This window comes from Podarcis bocagei, assembly GCF_964188305.1.
Source record: "Podarcis bocagei genome assembly, chromosome: 7".
NCBI lineage: Eukaryota > Metazoa > Chordata > Lepidosauria > Squamata > Lacertidae > Podarcis > Podarcis bocagei.
Window position 1 is genome coordinate 7,422,781 of NC_138132.1, and position 21,371 is coordinate 7,444,151.

At 50.4% G+C, this 21,371-nt stretch overlaps 1 protein-coding gene across 2 annotated transcripts in view; it reads right to left on the bottom strand.

Annotated features, from left to right (window-relative positions):
* The window catches only part of RINL (Ras and Rab interactor like), a 43,354-nt gene that overhangs the window by 4,024 nt on the left and 17,959 nt on the right, over positions 1-21,371 (bottom strand). The window contains exons 1-7 of one of the 2 annotated variants that reach the window (XM_081200262.1): positions 16,476-16,922; positions 13,682-13,754; positions 12,876-12,964; positions 10,631-11,008; positions 7,841-8,497; positions 4,191-4,505; positions 2,523-2,651 (exon numbers count right to left, since the gene is read on the bottom strand). In XM_081200262.1, coding sequence (XP_081056388.1) covers positions 2,523-2,651; positions 4,191-4,505; positions 7,841-8,497; positions 10,631-11,008; positions 12,876-12,879 — 1,483 coding nt within the window. In that variant the 5' untranslated portion in view covers positions 12,880-12,964; positions 13,682-13,754; positions 16,476-16,922. Of the gene's footprint in view, positions 1-2,522; positions 2,652-4,190; positions 4,506-7,840; positions 8,498-10,630; positions 11,009-12,875; positions 12,965-13,681; positions 13,755-16,475; positions 16,923-21,371 lie in introns of those variants that run through there. The other variant, XM_081200261.1, reaches the window with a different exon arrangement.

Sequence of the window (21,371 nt, forward strand, 5' to 3'; positions counted from 1 at the left end):
TGGCAGGGGGTTGGACTCGATGGCCCTTGTGGTCTCTTCCAACTCTATGATTCTATGATTCTAGGTGGGCCACTCCCTGAACCAGAATGTTCCTTAGAGCGAAAATAGAAACACTAATCCTGTGCCCGTTGGCAAAGACATCATCGCTTGGTGTGCTTCAGTGCACATCAGTGCAGTTCAATTAACTCAAATGCAGTAGAAGTGGAGTGTGGCTTTGCGTCCCTCTGTTCTAGGGATGCAAAACCCGCGGCTTGCCATATGTACAGTCATACTTTGGGTTGAAGTTTCTTCAGGTTGAGCGTTTTCGGGTTGCGCTCCGAGGTGACCCGGAAGTAACAGAACGCGTTACTTCTGGGTTTCGCCGCTCGCGCATGTGCAGACACTCAAAATGACGTCATGTGCATGCGCAGAAGCGACGAATCGCGACCCACGCAGGTGTGCAGACGCGGAGTGCGTTTGCTTCAGGATGCGAACAGGGCTCTGGAACAGGTCCCATTCGCACCCAGAGGTACCACTGTATACCGTATTTTTCACTCTATAAGATGCACCAGACCACAAGATGCACCTAGTTTTTGGAGGAGAAAAACAAGGAAAAAAATATTCTGAATCTCAGAAGCCAGAACAGCAAGAGGGATCGCTGCACAGTAAAAGCAGCAATCCCTCTTGCTGTTCTGGCTTCTGGGATAGCTGCACAGCCTGCATTCGCTCCATAAGAAGCACACACAATTCCCCTTACTTTCTAGGAGGGAAAAAGTGAGTCTTATACAGTGGTACCTCGCAAGACGAACGCCTCGCAAGATGGAAAACCCGCTAGACGAAAGGGTTTTCCGTTTTGGAGGCGATTCGCAAGACGAATTTCCCTATGGGCTTGCTTCGCAAGACAACAGCCCATAGGGAAATATCCGGGACAGCGGGGAAGCGCAGCGCGTCTTCCCCACTGTCCTCGGACCTCCTTCGAAGCCGGGTGGTGGGGCGGGAACGCCTCCTCCCGCCGCCGCCGGGCTTTGGAACGATGCTCCGAAGCCGGGCGGCGGGGAAGGAACACCTTCTGAAGGCGGGCAGGGGGCGAAAGTCTTTGTTCCCCCCTGCCTGCCTTCCCGGGAGAGCGGAGAAATACAGCGCGTTTCTCCGCTGTCCCGGAGGGCTTTTGAAGGCAGGCGGGGGGGAGCAAAGACTTTCAACCCCCGCCCGCCTTCAGAAGAGGTCCTGGACCTCTTCTGAAGGCGGGCGGGGGGCGAAAGTCTTTGCTCCCCCCTGCCTGCCTGTCCCGGAGGGCTTTTAAATCGCCCCGGACAGCGGAGAAGTCCTCCGCTGTCCCGGGGTGATTTTAAAATGCCGCCCACCAGCATTTTAAGATCGCCCCGGACAGCGGAGAAGTCCTCCGCTGTCCCGGGGTTTTTTAAAATGCTGGGGGTGGGAAGAAAAGCCCTTGTCCCCCCCCCCAGCCTTCAGAAGAGGTCCGGGGACAGACTGTCCCCGGACCTGGTCTGAAGGCGGTTTCCCTAGGAACGCATTAATTGATTTTCAATGCATTCCTATGGGAAACCGTGCATCGCAAGACGAAAAACTCGCAAGACGAAGAGACTTGCGGAACGAATTAATTTCGTCTTGCGAGGCACCACTGTACAGCAAAAAATACAGTAGGTATAAGACTGTATATAAATTCAATAAATGAATAAAAAAATTAAAAAATATGTTGCTGGACTACAACTCACATCATCCCTGACCATTGGGTCATGCTGGCTGGGGATGATGGGAGCTGAAGTCCAACAGCTCCCTCCCACCTGTGCTCTATTCCCTATATGTGTGTCATGGACTGGCTGGATGCAGAGGAATGGTGGGAGTAAACAGATAGAGGATCCCCCAAGAGAAGAAGGCTCAGAGCCCGGGGATTGGTGGTGGGACAGCAATGAGTAGTCAGAGGGAGAAGATGGGGAAGAGGAGGTTGGAAACTGAAGAGGGAACAGGGCTTCGTGAGCTGGGAGAGTCTGTGGCAGAGAGCAGTCTAGAATCAGAGGTAGAAGAGGAAGGGGGCCAAAAGGCAGAGGTGAGGCAGGCTGCGGAAGAAGCCAGGGGGTCTCCCCCTCCTGCTGTGACAAGCTCCCTTCCCCCCTGGTCTCCAAGAACCAGAAGAGGTATGAAAAGGGGAGAGCAGAGAGAGAGAAGACAACAGAGCCCCAGATTGCTTGGGAAGGAGACTTAGGGAACTGTGAGAAGGCAGGGACCTTCAGTTCTCACTTCTGCACCTGGGGCAAGATCTACTGGGATGAGGTGCTGAGCTCTCTAGGCCTGGTCTCCTGATTCAACCTGGTTTCCTTTAATGAAGAGTCAACTTATGCCATATGATTTATTGCTGGCTTGTTCCTGACACCCGCTCCTGACAACATGAGGCAGAGACTTCTGGGGTCTCCTAGAGACATTAACCCTAAACTTTAGGAGGACATCCAGTACCTAGCAAAAATCCATATCATTTCAGGATGCCCAAGGGACAGATCTAGGTCTGGCACAACTTGCCGGGTTACCTTCTCCCAGCAGCTGGCTGGGGTCCATCAGTTCCATCATGTACTCAACATCCAGCTGCACCAAAACCACGTCACAGTTCACCAGCATGTAGATCAGAACCGGCAGGAAGTCGTCGGCGCCAAAAGGCTCTTCCGAAAATGGGAAAACGGAAGAACATCGTCAGAGCCAGCCCTACTGTTCAGGTGCAAGGAAAGCGGATGTAGAGAAATGATTGTCTCTTTCTCTCATAATATAGTCGTACGATACGATAATCTTTATTGTCGTCCCATACAGAACAACGAAATTGTCGACTCGAACGTTTCAGGTTCAGAACGCCACAAACCTGGAAGTGTTCTGGTTTTGAGAACGCTCTTTGGAACCCGAATGTCCTACGGGGCCTTCCATGGCTTCCGATTGGCTGCAGGAGCTTCCTGCAGCCAATCGGAAGCCGCGCCTTGGTTTCCGAACGTTTTGGAAGTCAAACGACTTCCGGAACGGATTCCGTTCGGCTTCCGAGGTACGACTGTACTGGGACTCAGGGCCGTTTGGTGACGCTGAATGTTGGGAGATTCATTCAGCCCAGACACTGAGATCCGGCACCGAGGGCCTTCTGGCAGTTCCCTCATTGTGAGAAGTGAGGTTACAGGGAACCAGACAGAGGGCCTTCTCGGTAGTGGCACCCGCCCTGTGGAACGCCATCCCTTCAGATGTGAAGGAAATAAGCAGCTACCGTATTTTTCGCTCTATAGAACGCACTTTTTCCCCTTCAAAAATGAAGGGGAAATGTGTGTGCGTCCTATGGAGCAAAGACGCCATAGCCCCGCGACCCTCTCCCGGCTGGAGAGGTGACGCGCGGCTATGGCAGGAGCCTCTACAGCCCCGCGTCACCTCTCCAGCTGGGAGAGTGCGCGCGAGGCTAAAGCAGCCCCCCGCGACTCTCTCCCGGCTGGGGAGGTGACGCGGGGCTATGGCAGGAGCCTCTCCGCTGCGCCTTTCCGCTGCTCCCTGACCTGCTCTTTGGGGCTGGTGGCGGGCTTCCCCCCGCCAGCCCCAAAGAGCAGGTCGAAAGGAACCTGAAGCCTGGAGAGCGAGAGGGGTCAGTGCACACCAACCCCTCTCGCTCTCCAGGCTTCCAAGGTAGCCTGTTTTAGAGTGGCACCTTGTTTTAGAGCGGGAAAACAAGAGGGGGAAAGTTCTCGCCCTCTCTGTGCAGTGCCTCCTGCCGCTTCACTGAAGGGGCGCTGGGCAGAGAGGGGGAGATTTTTTTTTCTTGTTCTCCCCCCTCTAAAACAAGGTGCGTCCTATTGTCCGGTGCGTCCTATGGTGCGAAAAATACGGTATCTTCTTTTTAAAAGACATCTGAAGGCAGCCCTGTTTAGGGAAGTTTTTAATATTTAATGCTGTATTGTTTTTAACACTTGATTGGGAGCCGCCCAGAGTGGCTGGGGAAACTCATCCAGATGGGCGGGGTATAAATAATAAATAGCCCTTCTTCCCAAGTCAGGCCACTTGGTCCATGCACCTCAGTGCTGCCTACACTGGCTGGCAGCCACTCTCGGGAATTTCAGACAGGGAAGCCTTCCCCAGCTGGGGATTGAAACTGGGACCTTGCTGGGGGCAAGCCAGCTGCTCTATACCACTGAGCTCTGACCCTTCTCAGAGACATGTTGCCAAGGCAGCCTCCCTACCTGTTCCTCCTGCAGCCTGGTTCATGGCTTCGTAGAGCATCTTGCAGACTTTGAGCATGTGCGTCTCCTTCTTCTTGGGGGAATAAGCCTGGTGCATGAGGTTCAGCTTCGCCTGGATGCGCTCTAAGGCGGCCGCATCTGGGACGCCGGCCGTCACGCCCAGCTCGGCCAGGCTCTGCCGCCGCATGGTGGCCTGGTGCTCGCGCAGCTTGTCCAGTGTGCCGTTCTGGGCGTGGAATTCGTGCAACTGGGCGTAGATGGAGTTCCGGAGAGGCTTCAGAATGCATTTGTACAGAGCGGCTTCGACCACGGAACCTAGCAGGAAAATGATACAAGAAAGGGGAAGAGGGAGGCGAAGAGAAAATGAAGCCACGACACGTTACTGTGGAGCATGTAGGTCAGGCAAGTGGTGTATCGGAGGGCAAGTATTTTTTTCCCCCCAGAGCGGAGGAGCAATGGTGCCACCTGGACGCTCCTTGCCCTAGCACGGGGATGAGGCAATGACGAGGCTTTCAAGGTTGTGGCAAGTTTAATGATGATAATAATGGGCGGCTATCCTAGAGGAAGGGACGCGAGTGGCGCTGTGGGTTAAACCACAGAGCCTAGGACTTGCCGATCAGAAGGTCGGCAATTCGAATCCCCGCGACGGGGTGAGCTCCTGTTGCTCGGTCCCTGCTCCTGCCAACCTAGCAGTTCGAAAGCACATCAAAGTGCAAGTAGATAAAGATTGTGGCGGGAAGGTAAACGGCGTTTCCGTGCTCTGCTCTGGTTCGCCAGAAGCGGCTTAGTCCTGCTGGCCACATGACCCGGAAGCTGTACGCCGGCTCCATCGGCCAATAAAGCAAGATTGGAAAGTTCCCAGGAGTTGAGATTCCTGCATTGCAGGGGGTTGGACTAGATGACCCCTGGGGTCCCTTCCAACTCTATAATAATAATAAAAAAATTATTTATACCCCGCCCTCCCCAGCCAAGACGGGCGGCTAGGTAAAGGTAAAGGGACCCCTGGCCATTAGGTCCAGTCGTGGCCAACTCTGGGGTTGCGGCGTTCATCTCGCTTTATTGGCTGAGGGAGCCGGTGTACAGCTTCTGGGTCATGTGGCCAGCATGACTAAGCCGCTTCTGGCGAACCAGAGCAGCTCACGGAAACGCCATTTACCTTCCCGCCGGAGCGGTACCTATTTATCTACTTGCACTTTGACGTGCTTTCGAACTGCTAGGTTGGCAGGAGCTGGGACTGAGCAACAGGAGCTCACCCCATCGCGGGGATTCGAACCGCTGACCTTCGGATCGGCAAGTCCTAGGCTCTGTGGTTTAACCCACAGCGCCACCCGTGTCCCAACCCGCTAACACCCGATATAAAACAAATTGATTGAAATACAACTTAAAAACAAGATTGAAATACAACATTAAAACATTAAAACATTAAAATACAGCCTCATTTCAATGGAAAACTTTTTTGGGGATGAAAACATCAAGTCTTCACCAAGGCTAACTTTCCAGACTGGTCCTACATGGGCCAGAAAAAACCCAGAGAAGTCCCCAAATAGGAGTTCCATCACAGGAGGAGAAAGGAAAATAGAAGAGGGAGAGGGAATCAAATTGATTCTAAGCCAAAGGCCAGGCGGAACAACTCTGTCTTACAGAAAGAAATCAGATCCTGCAGGGCCCTGGTCTCATGAGACAGAGCGTTCCACCAGGCCGGAGCCAGTGTTGAAAAGGCCCTGCCTCTGGTTGAGGCTAATCTGACTTCCTTAGGGCCCAGGACCTCTAGGGTGTTGCTATTTATGGACCTTAAGGCTCTTCGTGGGGCATACCGGGAGAGGCGGTCCCGTAGGTACGAGGGTCCTAGGCCATGAAGGGCTTTAAAGGTCAAAACCAGCACCTTAAATCTGACCCTGTACTCCACCGGGAGCCAGTGCAGCTTGAAAAGCACTGGGTGAATATGCTCCCATGGCAGAGACCCCGTGTGGAGCCTCGCTGCAGCATTCTGCACCCGCTGGAGTTTCTGGCACAGCTTCAAGGGCAGCCCCGCGTAGAGCGAGTTACAGTAGTCAAGCCTGGAGGTGACCCTCTATGATTCTAAGAAACCCGATTCTGTATTCTGGGTGGAAACATCAGTACGTGGGCCAAAGCCCAACAAACAAACAAGCGCAGGGAATCCAAAGCCTCTTTGGATTTCTTTGTGTCCAGGAAGCTACCTCGGTTCCTCTTTGCACCTGCTCCCTCCCAGCTGACTCTGCTGCGTACGGTGTGGGCTGCATCAAAGCCTCAACCACAGCTTCCTAAGTGCTCTGCTCTGGCCCACGTGTGAGCAGATAGCAATGTCGCAAGCTGGCCGCAGTCCAGAGTGGAAACGGCAGGGGTGTTATTTTCGGCTGCTCAGAGATACGATGAAATACATTTATAAGCAGCTTTGCCGGGAAGCAGGTAACCTGACAGTGTGACGGTTTCTGTTTTGGGGGTCGACAGAGCTTTGCCCCCCACCAAGATGGCAACCTTGGCCATGCAGAGTAGCAGAAGAGGAGGAGAAGGAAGAGCAGGAGGTCGTGGGGTTGCCAAGTCAGCAGAACCCCAGTCACTGAGATTTCAGGACCCAAATCTGAGACCTAGGGGGGAGCCCTGGTGACGTCACAGATGTGGGCCCAGGAAACGGAGGTTAATTGGGAGATGGCAGTGGAGGAAGGCAGACCCTACAGAGTCTACACCCTGGAGATGGAGGTTAATTGGGAGAGGGGAGGAAGGAGCAATGGAGAGCAGCGCCCACCCATACTGATAGTCTGTGCAATAATTTGCAGTGGGCTGAAACGTCAACCTGCACACGCAATTTTCTGAGTAATTTTTCTTTTTAAAAATATTGTATAATTTTAGAAGGTTGTATTATCTTTGAAGGGGGTGTGGCCATGAAGGGACTTCTGAATTTGCCACGGCTACACTACTGCCAGCAACCAAAACTATTCAAAACAGACGACTCTCAAGTAGGGTTGCCATCATAGCTGTCAACTTTTCCCTTTTTTAAAGGGAAATTCCCTTATTCCGAATAGGATTCCTCGCAAGAAAAGGGAAAAGTTGACAGCTATGGTTGCCATATTTCGAAGAGACAAAAAGAGGGCACATTTGCCGACTTCTACTTTTAACTATGGGACGCAGGTGGCGCTGTGGGTTAAACCACAAAGCCCAGGACTTGCCGATCAGAAGGTTGGCGGTTCGAATACCCGCGGCGGGGTGAGCTCCCGTTGCTCGGTCCCTGTTGCTGCCAACCTATCAGTTCGAAAGCACATCAAAGTGCAATTAGATAAATAGGTACACTCTGGTGGGAAGGTAAACAGCGTTTCCGTGCGCTGTTCTGGTTCGCCAGAAGCGGCTTAGTCATGCTGGCCACATGACCCGGAAGCTGTACGCCGGGTCCCTCGGCCAACAAAGCAAGATGAGCGCTGCAACCCCAGAGTTGGTCACGACTGGACTTAATGGTCAGGGGTCCCTTTACCTTTACACTACTGCCAGCAACCAAAACTATTCAAAACAGACTAATCTCAAGTAGGGCTGCCATATTTTGAAGAGGAAAAAAAGAGGGCACATTTGCCGACTTCTGCTTTTAACTATGGATCGCTCGAAGAGGAAGGGCGGGATACGAACTTAATAGCGCTAAATACCCAGGTCCATTTCCTCGGCCTCGCTGTGCTCGCAGACCACATGCAGCTCCGAGCTCTCGCACAGGTAGCCCTTGAGGTTACTGATCATCTGCCGGATCTCCTGGAGCAGGTCGGTGCTGGTCGCGTGCCGTTTCCCAGCTCCGCGCAGGATGTGCCCCACGAAGCTCTGCACCAGCCCTCCCACGTAGGAGGACGGCTCTTGGGTCAGCTCCTGCACCCGCTTGGACACCCGGCGTTCGGCTGAGAGGAACCCGCTGAACGTGCTGCCCACGGCGGAGAGGCGCTGGAAGACCTTGTAACTCAGGGCGGAGGAGGAACGGCGCTGCTTCTTCTGCTGAGCGGCCGCCGCGGCAAGGAGCCCCTCCGTCTCGTCCTCCACGCTGCTGACGGAGAGCGAGTCGAGTTCGGGGATGGGAGGCAGCAAAATGTTCTCGCTCAGTAGGGAGGATTCAGAGCTGGACTTTTGCAACGGCCAGGCGGGAGGAGGCGTGGTTGGGATCCCCTCTATCCAGGAGACGCGGTGCGGGGACTTGACCTCCTTCAGGTGCGGGTCGGGGTACAGTGACGGTTCTTCGGAGACAGCTTCTGAACTGCTGCAGGCCAGGCTGCGATGAAGAGGCCTCCGTCGCGCGGTGGGGGAGCGGAGGAGAGAGTCACCTGAGGGTTGGTGGCAAAGAGAAAGGCATGCTGGGTTAAATTGCTCTTGCTTGCAGGGCGCTCTTCCCAAGCAGGCTCGCCTGGCACCATCATTGCAAACCTTCGCTGCATCCGGACTCCAGTCCCCGGAACGCGCCAGGTCTCTCCTGGTTATGAAGAATCAGAGAGCCAAGTGTCATCAGCATTCTGATGGCACCTAGGCCCCTGTCTCCTATAGTTCCAGGTACAAACAGACAGTGCAGGTACCTCTGCCCCCATGACTCTCCTTCCAGGGTGGCCCTGCCTGCAGGACATAACAGAGTCTGTTCTTATCAGCCAAGGGCTCAGCTCTGGACCTTGCCCACCTGTAGCCAGCTAGCAGGCAGTTAGACAGTAACCCTCTGTACGTCGGAAATGGAAACGCACGCTTACCTGAAGGCTGAAATTACCGTATTATTCGCTCTATAAGACGCACTTTTTCCATCCTAAAAAGTAAGGGGAAATGTGTGTGTGTCTTACGGAGCGAATGCAGGCTGCGCAGCTATCGCTGAAGCCAGAACAGGTGAATTTTTTTGGGAAATTTTATTAACAGCTTAACACAACCACCCCCACCCCCCACCAAACACGAACATAACAAACAACAAGCATAACATACAACAATACAAACAACCAAATAAAAGACTTCCTTTATCCTGTTTCTGGCCGCCTCCTCAACAACATTTGATTCAGAATATTTTTTTTCTTGTTTCCCTCCTCTAAAAACTAGGTGCGTCTTATGGTCGGGTGCGTCTTATAGAGTGAAAAATACAGTGCATACAAAACAGACTATCATAGTATCATAGAATTGTCGAGTTGGAAGGGACAAGAAGGGTCTAGTTCAAATCCCTGCCATGCCCATGACCCTAACATTAAGAGTCTCATCCTGTACTCACTGAGTTATCACACTGAAGCGCTCCCTCGCGCGCTCGCGCTCTCTCTCTGTCTCTCCCACCCACCCCTTACCAGCTGAAAGTGCAGGCCAGGAGGGTGCTTGCCAGCTTTTATCTGCATGGTCCTTCTGTCCACATGCTTCCCAGGAGGGACAGGACCAGTGGCGTAGCGTGGGTTGTCAGCACCCGGGGCAAGGCAAGTAATTTGCGCCCCCTAACCCGTGGATTTGCGCCCCCTAACCCTAACCCCCAGATGTTGCGCCCGGTGCAGCCGGGCCCCCCTGCACCCCCCACGCTACGCCACTGGACAGGACACAATCTGCTCTTATCAGCAAGGCCAGGCTCACAATCCAGCTGTATTCACTCAACCTGAAGGAGCGTCTCCACCCCCATCGTTCTGCCCGGACACTGAGATCCAGCTCCAAGGGCCTTCTGGCGGTTCCCTCACTGTGAGAAGTGAGGTGACAGGGAGCCAGGCAGAGGGCCTTCTTGGTAGTGGCACCAGCCCTGTGAAATGCCCTCCCATCAGATGTCATGGAAATAAGCAACTACAGTGGTACCTCTGGTTATGTACTTAATTTGTTCCGGAGGTCTGTTCTTAACCTGAAACTGTTCTTAACCTGAAGCACCACTTTAGCTAATGGGGCCTCCCGCTGCTGCCACGCCGCCAGAGCACGATTTCTGTTCTCATCCTGAAGCAAAGTTCTTAACCCGAGGTACTATTTCTGGGTTAGCGGCGTCTGTAACCTGAAGCGTATGTAACCCGAGGTACCACTGTATCTGACTTTCAGAAGACATCTGAAGGCAGCCCTGCTTAGGGAAGTTTTTATTGTCTGATGTTTTGTCGTGATTTTAATATTCTGTTGGGAGCCGCCCAGAGTGGCTGGGGAAACCCAGCCAGGAGGGCAGGGTAGAAATTAATAATTAATAAATTTATTATTATTATTAACCAGTAATTAAAAAGTAGTCCTCCAGAATCAGGGAGCCTCTTAGCTGAAGGCAGAATTACAGGCGAAGCAGACAGACAAATCTCCCAAACACACACACACACCACACTACCTTACTGGCTGAGAGGGCAGGCACTTTCCCCAGCCCTACCCAGAGATACTGAGGATTGAATCTGGAGCCATCTGCATGCCAAGTGCAGCAGGAGAGAAGGAGAATTGGAAGCAGAGTCTTCATGCTACAAATGTGGCAGATGCCCTCAATAGCAGCAGCTCCTTACCTTTCTCCATCTCCTCCTCCTCCTTCTCCTCTTCTGCAGACTCTGGATGATCCAGATTCCCACCGTCTCCTTGTTTCCTGGATGCTGCATCTACTGAGCCGGACTTCTGGGGAGTCCTCAGCCCGTTCGGGAACCGCAGCGTGCCCCTTGTGCTACTTGACCGGCGCAAGCTGGACGCGAGGTCAAGCCAGCTAGCATCGCTGTGCACCGAGACAAACAGCGGGTTGATGATGCACAGAGCTTCGTCCTCGGACGTTATCCGGACAGAACAGACCGCCGGTCTGGATTTAGAGGGGGCACCAACCAGACCCACAGGCCCTTCTTCCACTTCAGCCGACACCAGCCCATCGTCAGGTTTAAGGGGCATTGTCCAGAACTCTGACAATGAAGCAAAGAGAGAATGTGAAGGTTACTTTCTTTCTTCTTCCTCCCAGGGGGCTTTCCTGTGCCTTCAATTAACAGCTGCCTGACAGGGAGCTATTAAAACAAGTGCAGCTTCCCAACATGGAATTGCAAACTGGAAAGAGATGGGGCACCTGGATTTCTCCACCAGCTCCATCTGGTACGCAGGATGAGACCCTATCTGTCATTTTGGACTCGCAGCTGTCCAGGTCAATTCTGTGTCCAGGGCAGCTGTTTACCAGCTCCATCTGGTACACAGGCTGAGACCCTTATCTGCCCACAGACTGTCTCGCCAGAGTGGTGCATGCTCTGGTTATCTCCTGCTTGGACTACCTCAATGCGCTCTTTGTGGGGCTACCTTTGAAGGTGACCCAGAAACTACAACTAATCCAGAATGCAGCAGCGAGACTGGCGACTGGGAGCGACCGACGAGACCATATAGCACCTGTCTTGAAAGATCAACATTGGCTCCCAGCACGTTTCCGAGCACAATTCAAAGTGTTGGTGCTGACCTTGAAAGCCCTAAATGGCCTCGGTCCAGTACAGTGGTGCCCCGCAAGACGAATGCCACGCAAGACGGAAAACTCGCTAGACGAAAGAGTTTTCCGTTTTGGAGGTGCTTCGCAAAACGAATTTCCTATGGGCTTGCTTCACAAGACGACAATGTCTTGCGAGTTCCTGCTGGGGTTTTTTCCTCCCCCCCCTTTTTCTAAGCCGCTAAGCCGCTTATCAGCTGATCCGATAAGCAGATAAGCCGCTAAAAGCCGCTAATAGCGCTAATCCTTCAATGGGCTTGCTTCGTAAGACGAAAAAACCGCTAGACGAAGAGAATCACAGAACGGATTCTTTTCGTCTTGCGAGGCACCACTGTATATCTAAAGGAGAGTCTCCACCCCGATCATTCTACCTGGACACTGAGGTACAGCACCGAGGGCCTTCTGGCGGTTCCCTCATTGCGAGAAGCCAAGTTACAGGGAACCAGGCAGAGGGCCTTCTCGGTAGTGGCGCCCTCCCTGTGGAACGCCCTCCCACCAGATGTCAAAGAGAACAACAACTACCAGACTTTTAGACGACATCTGAAGGCAGCCCTGTTTAGGGAAGCTTTTAATGTTTGAGGCATTACTGTATTTTAATATTCTGTTGGAAGCCAGCCAGAGTGGCTGGGGGAGCCCAGCCAGATGGACAGGGTATATATAATAAATTATTATTATTATTCTGACTCTCATACAGCTTGTTAGCAAGGCACTGGACCCTCATCCCAGAACAAGGAGAGTGAGGGCTAATGGGCACACACACAAAAGCCAGAGGAGACCATTTTGTAATCCCCCCCCAAATACCCCAAATAAAAACTGTAGGAACTTCCAGAAAAACTGTTTATCGAGCAATATTCCTGATGCGTTTGAGATTAGACATTGTTGGCTATTGAATGAGCCTTCACTTTGTGGGGAGGAGGACAAATGAGGTTGGCTATTTAATGAGCATTTGTTTTCCGATTTGCTTGTGGGGAGGTTAGACGACGTCGCATCAAACCACTATATCCCACGCTTCGCAGTGCCGTTTCCCTGTCCCTTTCCTTATCGCAAAACATCTGATCTTTTGGGGGAGTCAACTTGCTGCGCAAGAGCTCCCAACCTCAAATTGTTGGTACAGGATTGAATCCCACCCAAAAACACTGACATTCTAAGAAGCGCCGCCTGAGAACATTAGGAGACCAGAAAGCGATGTGATACAGAGTTGGATTGACCCAACCTATTCCAACAACACCAAGCGACAGGAATTTTGACTTGCAGGAGGAGCAAGAAATCGACACCCCCACCCCCTCTTCCCTGGGGTTCTCACTCACTCATGCCCAAGGCAGCAACCGCATCTAATTCAGGCTTGTGTAGAAGTCGAAGGGCATCTGGGATCCTCAGCAGATGGGGCAGGATGTCTCTAGAAGCACAGAATGCAGCACATTCACAAAACCAGTTCCCAAAGGAGGCAGCCAGAATCACAAGCATAGCTGTCAAGTGTCCCTTATTTGAAGGGGCAGTCCCTTATTCCAGCGCCATGTCCCGCTGCTGTGCCTTATTGATGGATGTCCCTTAAATGATGTCCCTTAAATTTCAAAGGAAGCAGCTCCTCTCCCTCCCTCCCTGCCGGCCAGGGAGGAGGGAGGCTCCAACTGTGTTGCTTGGCTGTGTTGCTCACCCAATAAGAAATCTAAGAACGACTGGGGGGTGGAGCTTGCATGCCTTGCCTTGTGTGTGGCTAGTTAATGCAAGCTGAGGGGGTTTTTGAATGCTGGACACCATTTTGTTGCACGTGCTGCTGCAAACTTTGCAGTGCAAAGCCAGGCCGGGGAGCCATCTTAAGTTGAGGCTGCATAGGCCTTGTGGTGCATGTGATTCAGATTCTATTCAGTTGAACCTCTGGTTACAAAGTTGGTTGGACAGTGTTCTCGAAGCTACCAGCATGAGTTTGACCACACTGCAGGAAGACTGGAGTGCCTGGAACAGGTGAGGCTGCAGGTCCCTTATTTTGGCTGCTGGTCCCTTATTTTCAAGGCTGCTGGTCCCTTATTTTCAAATCTGTAAGTTGACAGCTATGGGGAGAGCCGACAACCCAACCCGCCCCCCCCCCAGTCAGCAGCTGCCTCCAGACACTCACCTGCTCACAAGGTGGAAAGAGACCAGCTCCAAGAGGTCTCTGAAATGCAGAAGGGAGCCCTCCAGAGAGATCACTGTGAGAATGAGAGAAGCATCAGAAGAAGGCATTGCAAATATAGGCCACATTTTGGGGGGGGGGGTGTTTGTTTGACCCTTTCAATCCTCTCCCCACGCAGAAGGTCTTTTGGGGCAAGGAGACCCCAAACATTTAAAGCTTCTCTGTCTATCAATGATTACTTTCATTACTTGAAGCTTGTGGGACAATCGTTGCGACACAGCTATTTGCCAAACTTCACAGGCCGAGTAATGCACACTTTTACGGAGTCAACACACGTTGAAAGCGCGTGACTTCTCCCCAAAGAACCCTGGAAACTGAAGTTTGTTAAGGGCACTGGAAGCGGTAGCTCTGCAAAGGGCAACCCACAGTTCCCAGGATTCTTTGGGGGAACGTTACGCAAAAGTAAAACATAAAGCAGCAATAAAAAGAAAGCAGATAACCATGACAACTAATCCAGAATGCGGCAGCTAGACTGGTGACTGGGAGCGGCCGCCGAGACCACATAACACCGGTCTTGAAAGACCTACATTGGCTCCCAGTACGTTTCCGAGCACAATTCAAAGTGTTGGTGCTGACCTTTAAAGCCCTAAACGGCCTCGGCCCAGTATACCTGAAGAAGCGTCTCCACCCCCATCGTTCACCCCCATCTGAGGGCTTTCTGGCGGTTCCCTCACTGTGAGAAGCCAAGTTACAGGTAACCAGGCAGAGGGCCTTCTCAGTAGTGGCGCCCGCCCTGTGGAACGCCCTCCCACCAGATGTCAAAGAGAACAACAACTACCTGACATTTAGAAGACATCTGAAGGCAGCCCTGTTCAGGGAATCTTTTAATGTGTGACATTTTAATGTATTTTTATTCTTCGTTGGAAGCCGTCCAGAGTGGCTGGGGAAACCCAGCCAGATGGGCGGGGTACAAATAATAAATAATAATTCTTCTTCTTCTTCTTCTTCTTCTTCTTCTTCTTCTTCTTCTTCTTATTATTATTATTATTATTATTATTATTATTATTATTATTACTACAGTGGTACCTCGGGTTACATATGCTTCACGTTACATACGCTTCAGGTTACAGGCTCCGCTAACCCAGAAATAGTACCTCAGGATGAGAACAGAAATCGTGCTCCGGTGGCCCGGCAGCAGCAGGAGGCCCCATTAGCTAAAGTGGTGCTTCAGGTTAAGAACAGTTTCAGGTTAAGAACAGACCTCCGGAACGAATTAATTACTTAACCCGAGGTACCACTGTATTACTATTAAAGTGACTGGTCAGTCATTGAACAGTTAGAGAGACCTGCTAGTAAAGACCTGGCTTGACCAGTCATCCTTCCCATAACCCCAGGTACAGCGGAGAGAAAGCTACACTCTGCCCATGCCTAGAGGCATCCTTTATCTGGATCCGGACTGACCCTACAATTGCCAAGCTGAATCACAAGGGGCTCAAATTAAGGCATGTGAAGTCCTACCAGGGCCACCCCAAAGGAGACGTCAAACACGAATTCCAAGGATGGAATCCTCGAGTCCAGCCTTCTAGTGTTACAAAAGCACCAGATCCCACGGTGTCCGTCAGGACTATAAACTCACTGGCCTCTGCATTGTGAAGCCCTAGTCCCTCCTTGCTTCCCCAAAGCATCACAACAACCTTATGGATTTGTAACGTGCCAAAGAAAAGATCTAAGCATCTCAAGAGTTTGCAAGCCAATGAACGAGAGTGAGGGACGGCAGAGGAGCAGCGCAATGAAAAAGCACAGTTCTCCAAAATGTATAAACATGGTATAAGAAAAGAGGAAAGAATGCCACTTTAAAATCAGAAAAAAATAATCTTTATCCTATCTATATATGGAAGTGAGAGCTGGACCATAAAGAAGGCTGATCACAGAAGAATGGATGCTTTTGAATTATGGTGCTGGAGGAGACTCTTGAGAGTCCCATGGACTGCAAGAAGATCAAACCTCTCCAATCTGAAGGAAATCAGCCCTGAGTGCTCACTGGAAGGACAGATCCTGAAGCCGAGACTCCAACACTTTGGCCACCTCATGAGAAGAGAAGACTCCCTGGAAAAGACCCTGATGTTGGGAAAGATGGAGGGCGCAAGGAGAAGGGGACGACAGAGGATGAGATGGATGGACAGTGTTCTTGAAGCTACCAGCATGAGTTTGACCAAAGACAGGAGGGCCTGGCGTGCTCTGGTCCAGGGGGTCACGAAGAGTCAGACACGACTAAACGACTAAACAACAACAACAACAACAATATATAGCAGGAAGGTGTGCTTCCTCCGTAGATCAATCAGCCTGGAGCTCATTCATACCATGTTCAAATTTGGAACAGCATCCACATCTCGTGTCTGCCCCGGCTGGTGATCCCCATCACACCCACACAACAATCTTCAAATCCAGATCTGCCCCACTCTATGATAGGGTCGTAACCCATGGGCTTGTTGGCTATTTGCAGATTAGTTGTGCTGCAGAAAGCGTCTTGGGGAGACCACGCATTACAAGGAACGCAAAAATAACTTTAGCGAGGTTTTAATAACAAAAACAAAAACTCCTTTTACATTAAATATATCAATAACCATGACCCAACCACCAGGGTACTGAGAGAGCTAGGTTCTGCTCTTTATATACCATACCCAACAGCTTAATTAACATAACAGCACTGGCTATACTGCTTCACAGCTGTAAAACTAGGTCATGTTATTTGCTCTAGCCCTTAAAGAAATACACATCTTGTGGAACAATAATGAACCTTCAAATTTGAAGAGACCGTTCTACAGGGCTACGCACTCTGCTATATCCCCTCGTCCGTCCTTCCATCAGTCGAGCAAAACACATGACTGCGGAGAAGAAACAAACTTCATTTCCAAGAAGAAGAAACCACACTTTGCTTATGGGGTGGGGCCTGCGCCTAGCAACAGCCACTTCCATCCTCTCTCTCGTTCGAGTTTGAATTATTTCGTGGTGGTGCACGCAGGAAGGACACTGAGCTCATTAACCAAAGCGCATGATTTGCACGCAGGAGAACTTGGATCAATTCCCGACATCTCCAGTTAAAAACAGATCCTGAAGAGACAGCTTTTTTTGGGGGGGGGAGTTTCTGGAGAGCTGCGAGCATCCAGAAGACGACTAGATTACAGACCGCCTTGGCGTGAGAGACAGCTCCCTGTCATTGCCTTTATATTACACGTGCTACCCTCATGTAGGGACCCCACTCCCCAATCTTTCCAGTACTAGAAGGCGCAGCCACAAATGGGCAGCCACAGATGGGGCGCAGGTGGCACTGTGGGTTAAACCACAGAGCCTAGGACTTGCCGATCAGAAGGTCGGCGGTTCGAATCCTTGCGACGGGGTGAGCTCCCATTGCTCGGTCCCTGCTCCTGCCAACCTAGCAGTTTGAAAGCACGTCAAAGTGCAAGTAGATAAATAGGTACCACTCCGGCGGGAAGGTAAATGGCATTTCCATGCGCTGCTCTGGTTCGCCAGAAGCGGCTTAGTCATGCTGGCCACATGACCCGGAAGCTGTCTGCAGACAAACGCCGGCTCCCTCGGCCAGTAAAGCAAGATGAGCGCCGTAACCCCAGAGTCGTTCGCGACTGGACCCTTTACCCTTTACCTTTACCCTCTTGTAGGGACCCCACTCCCCAATCTTTCCAGTACTAGAAGGCACAGCCACAGATGGGCAGGGTATAAATAAAATTATTATCATTACTGTTATTGTTCTTATTATTTCTCTTAATGAGAAGTGTCCTCCTCTGTCGACCCCAGATATTACCTCCAAGCTACCTTGGAGACTCTTTCTTATTTGAGAATTATTTAGCCGTTAAGACACATTTTCCTCATTCGAATTAGCCTGGGGTTGTCTACACCCCCACGTATTTGGATTTGTCTATGATTCTGCTATGCCAATGGCCGGCATGGCAAACACAGAGATAGCTGTGGTGCACCCACCTTTTTAAAAAAAAGAAACAAATTTCACCCAAGAAGTTTGCAAAAGCACAGTTAAAGGTAAAGGGACCCCTGACCATTAGGTCCAGCCGTGGCCGACTCTGGGGTTGTGGCGCTCATCTCGCTTTACTGGCCGAGGGAGCCGTCGTACAGCTTCCGGGTCATGTGGCCAGCATGACTAAGCCGCTTCTGGCGAACCAGAGCAGCACACGGAAACATTGTTTACCTTCCCGCCGGAGTGGTACCTATTTATCTACTTGCACTTTGACATGCTTTCGAACTGGTAGGTTGGCAGGAGCAGGGACCGAGCAACGGGAGCTCACTCCGTCGCGGGGATTCGAACCGCCAACCTTCTGATCGTCAAGTCCTAGGCTCTGTGGTTTAACCCACAGCGCCACCCGCATCCCTAAAAGCACAGTTAGACAAGTGCGAATTTGTTTGTACCTTTTCCAGGTTTTGTGCAAATCTGAGGGGGGGGGGCTAAGCTCCTGAAACTCCCTTTTATTATTATTATTGGTTTTCACATATTACATTACAATACAGATGTACCAAAGCCAACACCATTCTCTCCCCATCCCCCCATACATTTACATTTTTATTTCTTCAATCCATCATATTATTCTTTTCTCCTTCCTCCCACTTCCCTCCGCCCCCACTCGATTTCCTCCACGTTATACAATTTACAATAATTTTTGCATTCTACAACCTTCTCAAATCATCTATATATTCTTATTATCTTTCCTTACTAATTTTTCTTCCATCCAGTACCTCACATTTTAATCTAGGCATATTAGCATATCTTTTTTTTTTAAGCAGTGTTTTGCCATATATTCATCAAAACATTTCCACTCCTCTTTTAATTTTTGATTCGACTGATTTCTTATTATCGCAGTTAATTTTGCCAAAAATTACCTGGCTTGAGAGCAGTACATGTGAAAAGGATCTAGGAGTCTTGGTTGACCACAAACTTGACATGAGCCAACAGTGTGACGCGGCAGCTAAAAAAGCCAATGCAATTCTGGGCTGCATCAATAGGAGTATAGCATCTAGATCAAGGGAAGTAATAGTGCCACTGTATTCTGCTCTGGTCAGACCTCACCTGGAGTACTGTGTCCAGTTCTGGGCACCACAGTTCAAGAAGGACACTGACAAACTGGAACGTGTCCAGAGGAGGGCAACCAAAATGGTCAAAGGCCTGGAAACGATGCCTTATGAGGAACGGCTAAGGGAGCTGGGCATGTTTAGCCTGGAGAAGAGGAGGTTAAGGGGTGATATGATAGCCATGTTCCAATATATAAAAGGATGTCACATAGAGGAGGGAGAAAGGTTGTTTTCTGCTGCTCCAGAGAAGCAGACACGGAGCAATGGATCCAAACTACAAGAAAGAAGATTCCACCTAAACATTAGGAAGAACTTCCTGACAGTAAGAGCTGTTTGACAGTGGAATTTGCTGCCAAGGAGTGTGGTGGAGTCTCCTACTTTGGAGGTCTTTAAGCAGAGGCTTGACAACCATATGTCAGGAGTGCTCTGATGGTGTTTCCTGCTTGGCAGGGGGTTGGACTCAATGGCCCTTGTGGTCTCTTCCAACTCTATGATTCTATGATTCTAAATATTCATTTAGTTTACAAATCCATTCCTCCTTTGTGGGTATAGTTTGTGACTTCCACCTAGCAGCAATCACTATTCTAGCAGCTGTACTTACATATAGAAAAATTCTTCCCCCCCCCCCGCAATGGTATCTCATCATCTATCAATCCAAGGAGATATGTTTCTGCTTTCTTTGTTATTGATATTATTATTATTATTATTATTATTATTATTATTATTATTATTATTATTATTATTATTATTATTAATACCCCGCCCATCTGGCTGGGTTTCCCCAGCCACTCTGGGTGGCTTCCAACAAAACACTAAAATACAATAACCTATTAAAATAATAATAATTTATTATTTCCAACATCTTCCTTAGTTCTTCGTGTACTACTATCCAAAATTGCTTTATTTCCTCACACCTCCACCACATATGTATGCTGTTCCTATTTCTCCACAACATCTCCAACAGAGGTTGGATTTCAATTTGTATATCTTTGCCAACTTAACTGGCATTAAGTACCACCTATAGAACATCTTTACAAAATTTTCGTTAATTGTATATGGCAGTAAATCATATATCTCTGAAACTCCCTTTTTAGCAAGCATTGCAAGGGGTTGGACCAGATGACCCTGCGGGGGGTGGGGGTCCCAAATCTATGATTCTATGAAGAGAAATGAAAGCAACTGCAAATTTTCGTCACCCGCTTTCCAGATCGCTGGCCCAATATATTGGGCGCAGACATTTTTAAGGTGGTTTGCTCGTACAGCTTTTTCGTTCTGCGCCAGCCCAAGGGGTCAAAATAAAAATAAGCACACTATCCCAAGGCACAACAGAAATGTTGTTGTTGTTTAGTCATTTAGTCATGTCCGATTCTTCGTGACCCCCTGGACCAGAGCACGCCAGGCACTCCTGTCTTCCACTGCCTCCCGCAGTTTGGTCAAACTCATGCTGGTAGCTTCAAGAACACTGTCCAACCATCTCGTCTTCTCTCATCCCCTTCTCCTTGTGCCCTCCATCTTTACCAACATCAGGGTCTTTTCCAGGGAGTCTTCTCTTCTCATGAGGTGGCCAAAGTCTTGGAGCCTCAGCTTCAGGATCTGTCCTTCCAGGGAGCGCTCAGGGCTGATTTCCTTCAGAATGGAGAGGTTTGATCTTCTTGCAGTCCATGGGACTCTCAAGAGTCTCCTCCAGCACCAGAATTCAAAAGCATCAATTCTTCGGTGATCGGCCTACCTTGCCGCGGCAAAGGGGCTGGAATAACTCAGAGAAGCTATGAACTATGCCATGCAGGGCCACCCAAGATGGACTGGTCATAGTGGAGAGTTTAGACCAAATGTGATCCACCTGGAGGAGGAACCGGCAAGCCACTCTAGCATCCCTGCCAAGAAAACTCCATGGACAAAGACACCACCAGAAATAGTGACAAGTAAACAAATGACGAGAATGAGGAAGTGGTAGGGACGGAAAGGGGAGTAGCGGAAGGTGACAGTTGATCCACTCACCCAAAAACACAGGCGGAAATTGCCTGTGACCTCGAGTGGAGTGTGGTTTGCAGCTCAATTTTCCCCAGCTTATTGGATTACACTCCCCCCCCCCCCGCCCCCCGTATTGGGCAAACCTTGAATTTACAGGAAGACAGCATAGAGTTTGGTGTTGTTTGAGGGCGAAGTCCTGTGGACTGTGCGAATTAAATGGGAATGAATGCACACAGTAAACTCCAGTATGGGCATCCAACCTACCTCACAGGGTCGTTGTGGGGTTAAAGGGGTAGGAGGGAAGCACAGATGCTGGGATCCTTGGAAGCAACAAGAAAACCTCTACCCACACATTCAATAACAGTTTCTCACCTGCGGCTGGGCTCATAAAATAGGAAGGTGGCGTTTCTCAGGAGGCAGTTGATAAAGGAGCAGCTCAGTCAGAGATCCCAAAAAAGTGTTTGGGGGGGCGGATAGTTAACCCTTAGCCCCACCACAAGACTGAAGGGAGACCCCCATTTCGTGAGAGACCTGCAACCTGCAAGGACCAGCCCTTCTAAGCCTCTCCAAACCATTTCCCCTTTTAAGCAGGAGGAAATTGTGTTGCAAAACCCACCGAGGATGAATA